A 14,672-nucleotide genomic window follows, 5' to 3' on the forward strand; every position below is an offset into this window, starting at 1 on the left:
CACCAGTAGGCAGCAGGTGAAGTGTCTTGCCCAAGGACACAACGACCGAGACTGTCCGAGCCAGGGCTCGAACCAGCAACCTTCTGGCCAACTCTTTGAGCCACGATCACCCTATTTGATTGGATGCTATTGATGGGATGCTTGTAGGTCAACATAGGTAAAAAACAAAACAAACAAACAAAAAAACAGGCCATTTTAACCCATCTCTATGTGGTTGCCAAGTATCATGATGGTGCCATAATATTTCTTGTATAACTTGTGTAAATATCAATGATGATTTAAAAAAGGGGTACTAAAATGTGAAAACAGGTCACTTTTAGCCAAATGCTAGGTGGTTGCACAGAATTATGATGACATCATGATACATGGTATAGATGAGAACCCTCAGAAACCTAAGATGCAACATTGTGCAAAGTTTTACTGCTCAAATCCTGATCATGTAGGAGCAGTTTGCAGACAAACAAACAAACAAACAAACACACAGACAACAGTTTTGTGTATTAAAGTAAGATTAATCAAATACGACTTATTTATTATTTCATGCTTTCCGTAAAACAGCTTATCTTAAGTGTCCTGTGCCATTTAATTGAATAAGCTCAGATCAGATATTTCCAGATATGACCACTGACTAGATTTCTTCTAGCATAAATACACGTTCTCCTCTGTGGTTTCTTTGATGATCATCTCCTGTTGGTTACAAACTAAAGAGACAGGAGATTACTCAGCTTTGGAAAGTTTGGTCTCACCAGAAGGCTGGCCACTCCCAGGTTCCCAGCACCAAGTTAGTATATGCCTGTGTGATCCACCAGAGTGTGCTGAGGCTCAGGGTCACTAAGGGCGTCATCAAGGAACCACTGCTGCTCTTAGCGTAAGATGACATTTCTATTTTTAGACATTTTATCACTGTGCTGTCTACCAATTTGGTTTACCCTATACAGAGGGGGATAATGTATAGAGTAGTATAAGAAGAATTGTGCAGTTTCCTTTTTAATTCTTGATGTAATTACAAATGAAGAATAATCAGAAATAGAAGTGTGGAATGCTGGCCTTTTTAAAAATCAAATCTAGTTTTATTTAGCATTACAAATCCTCATTATTACTGGTAATTAACATGATAGGAATCTTACTTTAACTGCTTAAGTACATCTACTTGTATTAAATAACTTCAATAAATTTCACATAATGAAATTAAATGTTAGTATTCCAGTTGTTTTAATGCAAATGAGACATTTTTGAGTTTTTCTTGCATTGTTTTGGCTATATCTACAGTTGCAAAGGTTAATTTTATGCTGCACTATAAATCTGTTGTGATGCACTATTCTGTATTTTGCTCTCTGAGTTCCAGCCTTGCACAGATTTACTACTGTATGCATTTGTCTTCAAGGTAAAGTTTATAAACTGTGTTGTTCTGTACAGTGTGTCAGGCTTTTTGGAGCCTTCACAGAGCCTCTAGCTGCTGTTGTTAGTTGATGCAGAGCAGGCTGCCCCTGAGTACAAACATGATAAAACATGTTAGTGTGGATCAAAATGAAATCTGCCTGCTCTGCAGATAACAGATTAAGTTGTGCATTTCTAATGACTTCCAGCTGTCTGTGCAGAGAAAAGCACTGCAGTAGCTTTTCACACCTTGTTCATTGCCGACTTGTATAACATGATCTGCTGCCCCATTGAGTGGTGAATTGGAGTGAGTAAGGGGGAATTCAAACAGGGGTAGTGCAAAGCATTGCTGAGCACTCTTGATCCTGGTGAGGGTACCATGGAAGAATACAATATGTGTGACTCAGTGCAGCAAAAGCTGTATGCTGCTTGTCCTGCAGAAAACTCCATGTTCTCTGGTTATGCCTTAAGCAACAATCCAAACCCTCAACACTTGGAAAGAAGTTCTGCTCATTACTATTATTTTCCCTTTGGACTGTTGGAGATGGGTTGTCTGGTTCACTATTTCATGCTCTCCTTATCTGCTTCTCTTTCCACCCATGGTAATTGAGGGTGGCTGCGGGCCAGTAAAAGTCCGGAGTGAGGGGGGCCGGTTTGAGAGGAAGAAGGACAGAAACAGAGGAGAGCTTCTAGAAAGGGCAGGCTTTCATTCAGCAGTGAAACATGTGCACTTCTCGCGAAATCCACTTTCTGTGAATCTGGGGCTGTGAACAGTATTGATCACTGGCTCTCAATGAGAGGATTAATGGGAATTCAGACAAGTGCTTGGACGCTTACTGGTAACTTTTGACTTCCTTTCTGTTTTTACTGACTTAAAGATGCTGTTGTGCTGTATAGCTTTTTTGTGTGCATAGCAAAACAACTGTTAGCTAATTTCAAAGTGTTTGTTCATGATCACTGACATTCACATGTTGACATGATTTTCAGTCTGCTGTGTGCTATAATGTGGTAGCATTGCTCAGATTTGACTGCTTAGTTTGGTGTACTAGACTTGTTGCAGTTGCATATTGAAGACATTAAATAAGTTATCAGTCCCTTGTTTATGAAACTATCCTAAAAGAATGAATGGGATTCATCTCAGGATTTTTTTTCCTGGCAATTTCTCCTCTCATAAAATGTTTTTTTCCGTCATATTTCTCAAATCTTTTCAAACATTCTGGATAATGCATCACTGCACTGCATGTATTGTACTCGTGCACTTTTTTTTAAAAACATATGTAAGAATTGCATGCATGTCAAGCACAATCATCTTCATAAATAAGGAATGAACTCATTTAAAATGGAGATGTTTGCTGAAAAGCTATAGGACCTCTATGAGCTAACGTTTTACAACGCATTATTTAACTGTTTGGATTAGTTGAACAGATTTCCACGCAGAACAACTGATAGGGTTTGGCTTTCCCTTGTTGCTTGAAGAATTTGGCAGCAATAAATCCCCTCGATCTTGGCAAGTGCTGCACATGCTGAACAGCAGTTGTTGTTTCTGGAATGGAACAACTTCCTTTAGCCAAAATTTGCAGCAGATAATTTTAACTTCAGCAATTCACGTGGAGTTAAAGTCTGCAGTTGCATTGCGCACACTACAGAAACAAGACAAATAAAAAAATGTGTTAATTTTCTCCCGTTGCGAGCTTAGTAATAAAAAGTGCTATCATGGCCACATTTCAAGTAAGGTGTAATTATTAAGCCTAAAATATGAGGTCTGATACTCTCATTAGTATCTGTGATGACTCAGTGTGTGTCGCCCACCCTGAACAAGTGAAATGTTATCTGGGGAAATGTGAGATATCATTTGTTCAGCAGCTTTCTGAACAGCATTTCCAGCTGGAGCTAAAGTGCTACTAAACTAAGCTTCACAAAAATTCTATTAAAGTGGAATAAAATGCAACAAACAACAGATTCAGCACAGAATGAGTGTCTTGTGGTAGCTATTTTAGACCTTTTAACTTAGTTTTATTTAATCCTCTGCATACCAGCTTCACTGTTGAGACCACCAAAAACAAAAGCTGGAGGTTAATAGCATCTGTGCTGCCTCCAATAACACAAGAGATCAGTGCGCCAGTGGGATGATTACCTGCAACACGAGTGCACCTGTTAACTCTGCTACATTATGCATGAAGGATGATGGCACGGCACGTGCAACGTTGTTTTTTTTATCCCTCGATGAAGGATGACTCCCTTCATCATGACTACATGTGTCTGGTCACCGTCCACAGCTGGAATTTGACTGTCTGATGGCGCAAATCATTTCCATGTGGCTCGAGCAGAGGTGTAGAAATACTCGGTTTGAGGAAAGTCAGTTGAGGGGAAAGTCATCCTGGCTGGACGCTGCCAGTGAGGGGGTTTTCCAGCAACCTCCTCCAGCTCTCTAGCGGGGGAAAAAAATTCTGAGGAAAACGGCTTGCACAACGACGGCAGCTTAACGCCTCCTTCAGCTGGTGTCACTTCCACGCTGACTTTACACAGTGGAAAAACTTAGTTATGTTAAAGAGTGTGACCGCTCTTTGCCCGCACAGGAATAAAAATACTCGTGAGGCCAGGGGTCATGTCCGGCTCCGTGTGTTCGTTGACCTTCACATGTCCCAATTAAAAGCTTCAAAAAGGTATATGGTCAGTTTTTTTCCCATCAAATTCCTTCCACAAGGCCTGAGTCTTTTACTGCATGCGGCATATCTGGTCCTCATTTGTAACCGCTTCCTTTCAGCATGTCAGCAGTTTCTTTCTTTCACGTGTTGGGAACCACTTTAACGGATGATTTAATACAAGAGCCAGAGAAGCAACACACAGTTGTATGTTGCACTCTCTAGTTCATTATGCTAAATATAAAAACAAAACTTTCATCGTTTTACGGTGTTGTTCATATGTCTATTAGAACAAACATAATGATCACTGCACTGCAATATAATGCAACCGCATTAGTGCTTACTTGTAAAATATACTAAAAAAATACAGACACGTATTTTTTTAGTATTAAGTACTGTTAAAAGACAAACTCTGCTTTGTGCACTTGCCTTGAAACTGCTTTATTTCAGTATCATTCAATGACATTGTTGTGCAGGTGGATAAGTAGAGGCTGGGAAGTGAGATCACGATGGAGTTTGTCAATTAGTTAATAAATTGTCAGCACAAGTGAGGCTAATGTAGCAGAGCCAGAAAAGTGATGAATAAGCCGAAGAGAGTTTAAAATAATATGGAAGAAAAACAAAAGTGATTAATCATAAGTGCAAAACACTTTAGCAGGCATCTCCCCAAACTTTCATTCTCTATGTTCATTTCTGCCAAAACTTTAAACATTTTGCCAGAGTGTACAATAACCTTACTCTTAAGAATGACCCACCTGACAACATAACTGCTGTACGTCTTTAGCAGCATGTGGCAGACACCGGTTAACATTTCTCCATGTGCTGATGGGAAAGAAGGAAGAGGAGGAGGGAAAGTGTGGGAGTGAAGCTTTTCTGGGCAGGCGTCTTGTATTTGGGCCAAGGGTGGGCAGAGATTGGCAAATGGCAGCAGATTTGAGGAAACAGCTGATAATCCCACAGGAAACACTGAGCACTGGTTTTCAGAGCAGTTGTGGTCAGAGGTCCAATAAATTGTTTACTTGGTGAAGCTGACAGAGCCATGTGAGGATGTGGTTGATGAGGCTCGAAGGGAAAATGCTTAGGTGTACTGAGGCGGCGGAGGCTGTGCGGTGAGATCGGAAAAATATTGTGCGCCACATGAAGGAAGGATGCGAGGGAGATGTGAGGAGATTAGTGGTGCTTATTAGTAAATATGGAATTTCTGGAGTCACGCGGGAATTGTGGCAGCATTGGAGCGAGGAAGTGAATGTAAGCAAATACAGTATAACAGGGTTTATACCTGATGGCAGCAGTGCGAGTCAGTCATGTCGTATTCTGGGTGGCTACTGAGTAGTGCTGTCAACAGAGCATGATACCCTGGAGCTTTTCCTTTTGCGGTTTAGCACTCTAGGAAAAGCGTAGTGTGAAAACTTATCCTGCATTATGTCACAATTACATTACCTTATGTGTGGCTGATGCCAAAACCTTTTGGCTTAGGGTTAGTGTAACTTTAAGATACCAGTAATAGCATTCTACTTTGAATTTAAAGCTGCTCCAACTAATATTTATTTTTAACGTGAAATAAATCAAGTACCCAACTTTAATGTGAAAATGTCACTTTCAAGGATGAATTATTAGCTGACTCTGCAGTATCTCAGCTCTTTGCATCTTTTTAAGGTCATTGTCTTTCTGTTTTTTCCCCTTACAACTTTATTATTTCAGTTCATTAGCAACACAGTGCGATATCTGCCGATCACCCCATCTGTTCTCTGCTTAACTTGGGCCTCAACCTGACAACAAAGTTTACAGTATAGTTTCTGATAATGGACCCAGACAGCTTGACGAGACATTGATCTCTAGTAATATCTGTGGCGGAGACAGTTCTAAAAAAGAAAAAGCACAAGGGGATAAACATTAAATGCATAACTAGAGTATGAATCATTAATTCACGGAATTGCCATGACCTCAAAGCGTAAATGCTGCACAGTTGCTTCTAATTTGCATGTGTACACAAAGCTTGAATCATTCATCATCATTTTGAAAAACCTATTATGTGGCCAACATCCTTGTCATAACTTAAGGTATTGCACACCCTGTATAATCACCTACATGTGGTTTGGGGGTGAGCCAAAATAAATGTCAGCCAAGCATTTAATAATAACAATAATAACTGGGAAAACAATAGCCTGAGTCATTAACTTTTTTCAAGGCAAGAAATACACAGTGACCATGTCATAAATACATGCATTGTCCATTTGTTTTTCCGTGCTATACAAAGCATATTTTTTCCCTTTTCCTGTAGGTGCAAATTTGGAACTAGTTACTGCTCCGTAATGGGTTACAAATCAACATCCATGCATTGTGTGTTAAGATGCCTGTGCTTCATGCTTCTCCATTTCTTTAGTGCAGCTCAAGATGAAGACCTAAGAAGTAAGAATGCTTCTGTCTTCATTTATCACATGTAACGCATTGCATATCTAGTAGCTGTTCAACTAAATATGATTTATTAAAACGGGGTTTTTTGCATTGCTAATTGTGCACTTCTTGTCCACTTCAGGTTGTAGGACTGCACCATGTGATTTGGTCTTTATTCTAGATGGCTCGTGGAGTGTTGAAGATGTCAATTTTGAAATAGTGAAGCGATGGCTAGTCAACATAACGACGAGCTTCAATGTCGGGCAGAGGTTTACCCAGGTTGGAGTCGTCCAGTACAGCGACAGTCCCCATTTAGAAATACCTCTGGGGAAGCACTCCACCAACAGAGACCTCATCAAGGCGATGGAGTCCATTGAATACAGGGGGGGTAACACAAATACCGGGGCAGCTATTGAGTTTGCTACAGACAGACTATTTGGCCTCTCTGAGCGAGCGAGCGTTTCCAGAATTGCTGTTGTCCTCACAGATGGGAAGTCTCAAGATGAGGTTCTGAAAGCTGCTGAGGCAGCGAGGAAAAAAGGAGTAATCCTGTTTGCAATTGGTGTTGGTCCAGAGACAGAAAAGGATGAGCTGAGGGACATTGCAAACAAGCCATTTTCAACTTATGTCTTCTCTGTTGAGGACTACAAAGCTATTTCCAGGATCAGGCAGGTCATAAGACAGAAACTATGTGAAGGTAAGCAGCTGTTGATTGTTGTCTGTGTTTTTCTTCTCCAATATGATGAAGTTAAATGTGTTCAAATGTTACTCTCGTGCTAGTAGTATAGTGTTTTTTCTTAATATAATAAAGAACTCCATTTGTCATCCAGCCTCTTGTTCTGTCCTTTTTATTGCGTTTCTCTGTTACAGAGACTGTTTGTCCTGCCAGAATTCCTATAGATTCCCGTGACGAGAAGGGCTTTGATATCCTGTTACATTTAAATCTGGCAAAAAAAGCAAAGAACACTCAAGGGACGTTTTATGGCTCTAAGGCCTATCAGGTGACGTCTCGTGTTGACTTGAGTGAAGCTACACGGTAATTATGGATGCTTTTCTCTTTTCTTTATCATCTTTATGTATGACAAAGTATGACACGCTGACCATCTTCTATTTATTCTATTTTTCAGGAACCTTTTTCCTGATGGCCTGCCTCCTTCATATGTTTTCGTGGCCACATTGAGGTACAAAGGATCACTTGCAGAAGAGGAGTGGGACCTGTGGAGAGTACAGACACGAGATGGTAAACCTCAGATGGCGGTAACTTTAAACGGTTTTGACCACACCGTCATGTTCACAACAACCAGCAAGGCACCAAATGGGATTCAGACTGTTACTTTTTCACAACAGACAGCAAAGGTAGGTAACACTGTGTAAAGGCTGTATCCTCTGTTGTTTTGTAAGAGCTTTATTAAGTCAAAATAACTGTTGTGGTGTCATCAGTTTAAGTTCTCTTTGCCTTTCAAGACAGCTCCAGCTATTTCAGAGAACATGAGGATGTTTAAGAGGAAGACAGGCTAATTCAAAACAGATTTGCATTATGGGAAAAGAGGTAAAGCCCATTTAGAGTGGCTAAAAGTTGGGCTATCTCAGCTTCTAAGGGTTTCATTTGGACCATTCTGGTTCAATCTGTCTCTTGTACCTGTAATAGTTTTCTAGTTTTTACTGATGCTTTTAAGCTGTACTGGGTCATTTATCTTCTCTTCATGTTTTTGTACAACACAACAAAACAAACAGGTTAGAATATACAATAAATGCGATTTCTTTTTCAGACAGAAAGACAAAACATGATCCCCACTGGAGTTAAGTCATAAGTGCAATACATACATGAAATCTTCTTTCTCGCTGAAACACCTGATCAAAATGATGATCTTGGTTCTCACTTTTAGCTCACATCTCAAAACTGCCTGGCAGCACTTTGCTGTTGTTTGTTTATAAAACTGTGCACATCTTTAAAACTGAAGTGGAAAAATGTCCTAAATGAGTATTCTGAGATTGTATGGCAGCTATGACTGCCAAACAATCCTTATTAAAGTGTGTAAGGGTCAAAATCTAATCCTGATGCCAGCTTTGTATAGCTTTGAAGAAGATGAAACTGTTGCAAAGCAATGTACACAAAGTTTTATTTTAAGTTTACCTATTATGCTCTTCTTTATAGTTTGCCATATACTCACTCACTTGTTGTTCAAACCTTCTGTTTGTGAGGGGCAGCCAATGAGAAAAAGACTGTTTTCAGACAGTGAGGGGCTGTTTAAAGGCCCAAACTGTGAATCATGCAGAGCTAATCTTCTAGAGTCCAAGAAAAAGAAAAAACAACACAGATCTGGCAGTGAGCATAATAGGTTCCCTTTTCATGTGTTTATCATCACACTAGGTTGTTTTAATGTGTTTTGGCTATTCTTGTTTTTTTTCTATGATAAATGAAGCTGTTTGATGAGAAATGGCACCAGCTACGTCTGCTGGTCACCGAAGAGGATGTCACTCTTTATGTTGATGACTTGGAAATTGAAACCTTATCACTGGAGCCCCCTGTTGGCATTTTCATCAATGGAAAAACCCAAGTAGGAAAATATGTCAGAAAGGAAACAACAGTGCCAGTAAGTCTATGAGCATTTGTTTAATGAGTAGCTAAGCAAACTCAGTGCCGATATATGTTTTTAACTAAATCACATAATACCATGCAGTTTACTGCTACCTCCTAGGAGACATGTTTAACTCCGTGGGTGATAAATCCTTGGCAAAAATGAACCCTTTTGTTCACATGGTCTTATGAATCGTTGTTTTATTTGTCTCAGTTGGCACCATTTGCACTAAAAATGTTGTATTAGTAGTGCTGTGTTGTAATTTGCTCCATAGATAGATATATGGAGGTCAGTTCTCAGTGAGCCAACAATAATCACACTGAAAAGAAGAATAGATGTGCTCTGCACTCTAGATGTTTTCATTCTTATTTTCAGTTTGATGGAACACAAACAGTTACATAAAGGAGCCCGAGGCCCATATGCATGATATAGATGTGCAGGTTTCTCATGTCACCGTTGTGCCGCAGTGTTAGTTAATGCAATAAGATTCACCAGAACTAAAACAAGACACGTGAAGAACTGGGAAGCATGAGAAAATCCTTTGTTTTGAAAGAATACCAACTTTTATTCATTCAACATTCCTGGGAATATATTCACATGAACCACAATATTAAACACAGTGAATGTTTTTCTATGTGCTTATCCATTGTCATAAGGACCATGAATTTCTGAGCTATTTAACAATGTCAGTCATGGTATTATTTCTGAATAAACACACTTGTAATTGAAAACACATTTTTGTTATTGAGCCTTTATAAACACAGAAAGATAAAACCAGCCAATTTACACTAACAATATAAGTAAAAATAGTCATCCAACTAGAAATTATATTATTATATTCAAACCTATTTAGGTTTAAAGTCAGTGCCATTATCAAAGCTATGTGTTGATCTGGGTTTTTTTCTTTTTTTTAATGTAAATTATTATTATTATGCTCACATGGTAACTGAAGTGACGCAGTCCCTGGGACCTCCTGGAGATGTTTCACTACCAGCACAACAAACCAAATAACCAAATAATGGAAGAATAGCGTAACAACACTGCAGAGCATTTGTGCACACTGAGGGAGGTCTGGCAACATGTAGCAGCTCAGCAGCCAATCAGGGCACTTATTTTTCTTCAGCAGTTATACAATAGCTGTTACAATTCATTAGTGGCAAAGCACCGATAAAACTAAAATAAGTATCGCGTAATTGGCCACATATTACAATCTGTTTGTCCCCAATATCGGAAGTTTTGTTTCTAACAACAACCTCTTCCTTTAATTTTTTTTCCCAGTTTGAAATTCAGAAACTTCGCATTTACTGTGACCCTGAGCAGAACAACCGGGAGACTGCTTGTGAAATACCTGGAGTTGTAAGTATATGAGTCTGCTTGGCCCAACACCTGTTTTTCCATCCAAAAGATAACGTACTTTCACCTACTTTTCACCTCTCCTAATTACATCTGCTTCTGCTCTGCAATGCGCCCCGTGATGGCGCAGCCAAAGATTTCATCCTCAGTTAACTCCACACCTCAGACTGTACAGTGATGCTTTCTTTCCTGTTATTTCATCAGTAGTCCGTTGCAGCGTTAGAAGCGAAGGTGTAAGCTCAGCATATTAATTTTAAGACACATCTGTTCATGCGGAGAATAATTTGCTGGAGGAGGACCCGTGGCTCAGCTTCAGAGATGTTGCACTATATTTTTTATTGCCTGCTGGCTCTAACTGTGTTTGCAAAGCAGTGGCCCGTTGTTGGCTTGGGATTTGCTACAACCGCAAAAGCCAGTGCCAAATAACTGTTTTTCATGTGAAGCTGTTGGATAAAAATATCAAAAGAGACAAGATGAGAAGCCTAAAATTACAAATGCTTTCCAAGTATCGCTACTTCTCTCCTCTCTCTGTGTGTGCTTTTCAGTGGTTTGTTTGGAATCTCCAGGATTGGTCATCAATTTTCTTTTGAATGGAGGCTCTCCGACACCTACATATCCAGTGTACATATGCAAGTAGGCTAGAGCTAAACATAGTGAAGCTGTTTATATCATGTTATCAACTCTATTTTACTATTTTTAGAATTCTTAAAAAATTTAATTAAAAATGACAAGAACAATTCATATGTAAGGATGTTATTTATTCATTTGTTCGACCACAGGGGATTGCAGGGTTTTTCACTTATGATGTAGAGCGCCTTGAAGTATTTGTTTGTAATTTGGTGCTATAGAAATAAAACTGAATTGAACTGAATTTTTAAAGCCTGTACTTGTTGTTCACCTTCTGATTTTTGAGAATGTGTTGTTTTTCTCTGTTTTGCATCCTTTGAATATTATATCCCTCTCTCATGGTTTGCAGCTTTCGTGATGCATATTTTCAGTTTTAATGAGAAAGACCAAATAACCCAAAGACTAAACCTTAATATCAGAGCTTTGCAGATTATGTTTAGTGTGTGGCTGTGATTTCTTGTTATGCTTGGTTATTACAGTGCTCTGATCGCGTTGAACCGACTCCAGAACCTTGTGTTTGTCCTCCTGGACCTCCCGGACAACCAGGAATGAAGGTCAGTTTTTTTTTCTGTCTCTTTCCTCACAGTCTTTGCCTTTTGTTGTTTTGCTTTGCACACAGTATCTAACCAGACACCCTATTGCCCTGTTCATATTAAAAAGAGCTGAATCTAGTCACAAGATCTTTCTTTGCCTGTGTGCCAACACTGCAGACACATTGACTTTGTTCCTGCTTTGGCATACATTGTTGCCTTGTCCAGCCCCTCAGTGTCCAGACTGCTCATTAAATATTTGCTTTAAGCTGTAGTGGACTGAAGAGATTAATTATCACAAAAGCAACTTTATCTTTAACAGTATGAATTTATGTGTAAACTCAGGAATGACAAACTGTATTAGGGCAGAACTCAAACCTTCCCTCTCTTATAGCTCAGCCTTAGTGAACTGTGTGCAGACATCCTGTAAATGACGAGCACACGTTGCACTTCACCAACAGATCAGATCCTACTAGCTTGTGAAAACAGATTGTGTCAGAAACGGTGCTGAGTGGGAAGTTTTAGCACTTTAAGCTCTTAAGCACGCAGTTACCTGCTGAAAACTAACAGTATTATAATTTATGGATGCACCAAGTGGTCTTTTTTTCTCCAGTGAGGCTTGCTATGGTGTGTTTGTGTGTGTAAGTTTGTCTTGTAAGGACATGTACGGAGTATTGTACTTTTGTTTTTTCTTAAACCAAACCAGACTGCTGTCAAAGATAAATACTGGGTGCAATGGAAAATTACCAAAGTGGGAAATAAAACCTACATGTTTGCCATTATTGATCACAGGGTATCAAAAAGCCCCGGTCATAAAAGCCGTTATACAAGGACCTCAGAGAGATATAAGCTTGGCAAAAGACTCTCTTTGTTAATGTTTGTGTTTATAAGGTCACCGGTATGCTTTTATTACATTTACTAATAGATCCAAAATGCTGGGAACATTGCTGGCGTGCAGATGTTCTTTAAGACCCCACATGGTGCATCTTACATTAGATAAACAAGCTTGCTAAGCATTCTTTATAGATAAATTAAATCAACACTGTGAGAAAGTTTACTGTTACCGGAGGTGTGTTAAATGGATTACTTTACTGCTTTGAGACTGCATGATACAGTTTTAATCACACATGGTTGAATAACGTCATTCCACTTTCTTTAGGGAGAGCAAGGAAGCATTGGTATTCCTGGTCAGCCTGGTCCTCCTGGTGCTGATGGTAAGCCTGTGAGTACTACATAGTTCAATATACAAACATAATCACCAACAGCAGCATCCACAGCAGCTTTTGAGAAAGCCAGTTGAGTATCTGTGTCCAGTAGATCATAATGGTTTTCTTCTTATTCATTATATGTGGTCAGGACTGCTTCAGAATGTTAAAACACACTGGTAAATGTGCTTACTTTCTTAATTTTCCAGTGGTTAAATAAGAAACATCTTTGCTTATAGCAGCACTGGCAACATGGTGGTGATTTTGTGTGATGAAAACTATCCAAAAGTAAACCACATGTTCTACAGCATGATCAAAAACTCAGAAAAAGCATCTGCCCGCAGCCTAGAATCACCCAGAGAGCATGCACACAGTGGAGGGGATTCAGATGTTTAAACAAACGTGTGCATCTCTTGTCTTTTTTTTTCATTTCAAGGGTATCCCTGGGCTTAGAGGAATTCCAGGTTTCCCAGGTTCACCGGGAATTAAGGTAAATCAATAACCAGTGGATGAAAAGTCAGTGATAAGATAGTGTTGAAAATTTAAAGCTGCTTTCATTTTCCTTGTTTTAAGGGGTCACGTGGACCAGATGGGTACAAAGGAGAGCAAGGGAGGCCCGGTGTTTCGGTAGGAAGGTCAAATAACACTTTGTGGTGTCACACATGATTTTGTGGCGACTGATAGACATTTTTTTTAAACACAAGTTTATTCTTTCAGGGTGAGAGGGGTATTCCTGGGTTACCGGGGCCACCTGGACAACCAGGCGAGAAGGTGCTGATGTTATTTATTATTTTCAGCTGTTGCCTCATTTCTATTCATTAATATAGTATCTAGATCCAGTTCCTTATATTTCTGTAGAAATCAGCTGAAGCATGGAAACTCTGCTATAGCTGGAAGGGAAAAAAAGAACAAGAAACGATAGTTAAAAGTAGAAAAACACATTGAATTTTCAAGCTAAATCTTTTTTTTTATGAGATCAAATGTAGGATTGAGAGGAAATCCCTGCTAGACACATCAACTTTGAACATTGTTGCATCAATCACTCCAGAAGCCATATGTTTTGAAGATAAAGCAGATCCATTGGGAGAGTAAAAAGTACAGCATCTATAGTGTGGAACAAGAGAGCAGAGAGAGCAGGAGGGTCATCGGAGACCTTTTAAATGTGTTCATATTTCCTGACTTTTGTACCGCCATTTCCTAGGAACGTTAAAAAAGAGAACCGGGGGTGCATCTTCTTTCCTCTTGGTGTCTTGTTCAGCCCGAGTTGCATCTTCTCTTTGCTTTTTAGTCTATAACTACAATATTTAAGGTAGAGGTCCTAGGACTGGATTACAAGAAGTGTGGTTAATATTTAGTTGTAGATAGACCACGTGATCTGAGAAACCAAATTAACAAAACTGATCATGCCTTGACAGAGGACTATATGTGTCACATGGATCTCAGTTAGGAATAAACCTCATAATTCTGGAAAAAATACAAGTGACTAGCAACCTGCCCAGGGTTTACTCTGCCTCTCATCCCATGACCGCTGGGAAAAGCACTTTCTGACCTATGACCCTATTTGGACAAGTGATTTTCAGAAATGGATGGATGGAATCTCTAAGCCTTAGATGACAACAAAACCAAGTTATGGAATCAAGACTTACCCACAATAAGTGGTGCATCAGCTAAAAAACAGCTTCCACTGTTTAGTCACACAAATAGAAAATTATGCATGTTGTTATATGATAGGATACATCATATGTACGCTGAAATGTGCCAGCCACCACAACAGGTCCAAATGAAAAAATTGAGAAAATTTAAATTTTATCCAGCAACAAGAAAGTCTGAAAATCTTCCTTGGAAGGACATTTTTTCATAGAAATGACCATTGGTTTTATGCTGCTCACCCCTGTCCTTGGTTTCTTTCTTTATTCCTTTCACTGCCTCGATCACCTGCTTCGACGCTCATCCACAAACATCCTT

General features: G+C 39.4%; 1 protein-coding gene across 1 annotated transcript in view; it reads left to right on the plus strand.

Annotated features, from left to right (window-relative positions):
• The first annotated feature begins 808 nt into the window (after positions 1-808).
• col21a1 (collagen, type XXI, alpha 1) overlaps positions 809-14,672 on the plus strand; it is a 46,132-nt gene continuing 32,268 nt past the window's right edge. Inside the window, exons 1-12 of the mRNA XM_005915516.3 lie at positions 809-868; positions 6,301-6,428; positions 6,556-7,110; positions 7,284-7,449; positions 7,541-7,769; positions 8,837-9,007; positions 10,271-10,348; positions 11,452-11,526; positions 12,662-12,724; positions 13,144-13,197; positions 13,281-13,334; positions 13,425-13,478. Coding sequence (XP_005915578.1) covers positions 6,332-6,428; positions 6,556-7,110; positions 7,284-7,449; positions 7,541-7,769; positions 8,837-9,007; positions 10,271-10,348; positions 11,452-11,526; positions 12,662-12,724; positions 13,144-13,197; positions 13,281-13,334; positions 13,425-13,478 — 1,596 coding nt within the window. The 5' untranslated portion in view covers positions 809-868; positions 6,301-6,331. The remainder of the gene's footprint in view (positions 869-6,300; positions 6,429-6,555; positions 7,111-7,283; positions 7,450-7,540; positions 7,770-8,836; positions 9,008-10,270; positions 10,349-11,451; positions 11,527-12,661; positions 12,725-13,143; positions 13,198-13,280; positions 13,335-13,424; positions 13,479-14,672) is intronic.

Source organism: Haplochromis burtoni, unplaced genomic scaffold, assembly GCF_018398535.1.
Source record: "Haplochromis burtoni strain Fernald_Lab_line unplaced genomic scaffold, NCSU_Asbu1 Contig_12, whole genome shotgun sequence".
NCBI lineage: Eukaryota > Metazoa > Chordata > Actinopteri > Cichliformes > Cichlidae > Haplochromis > Haplochromis burtoni.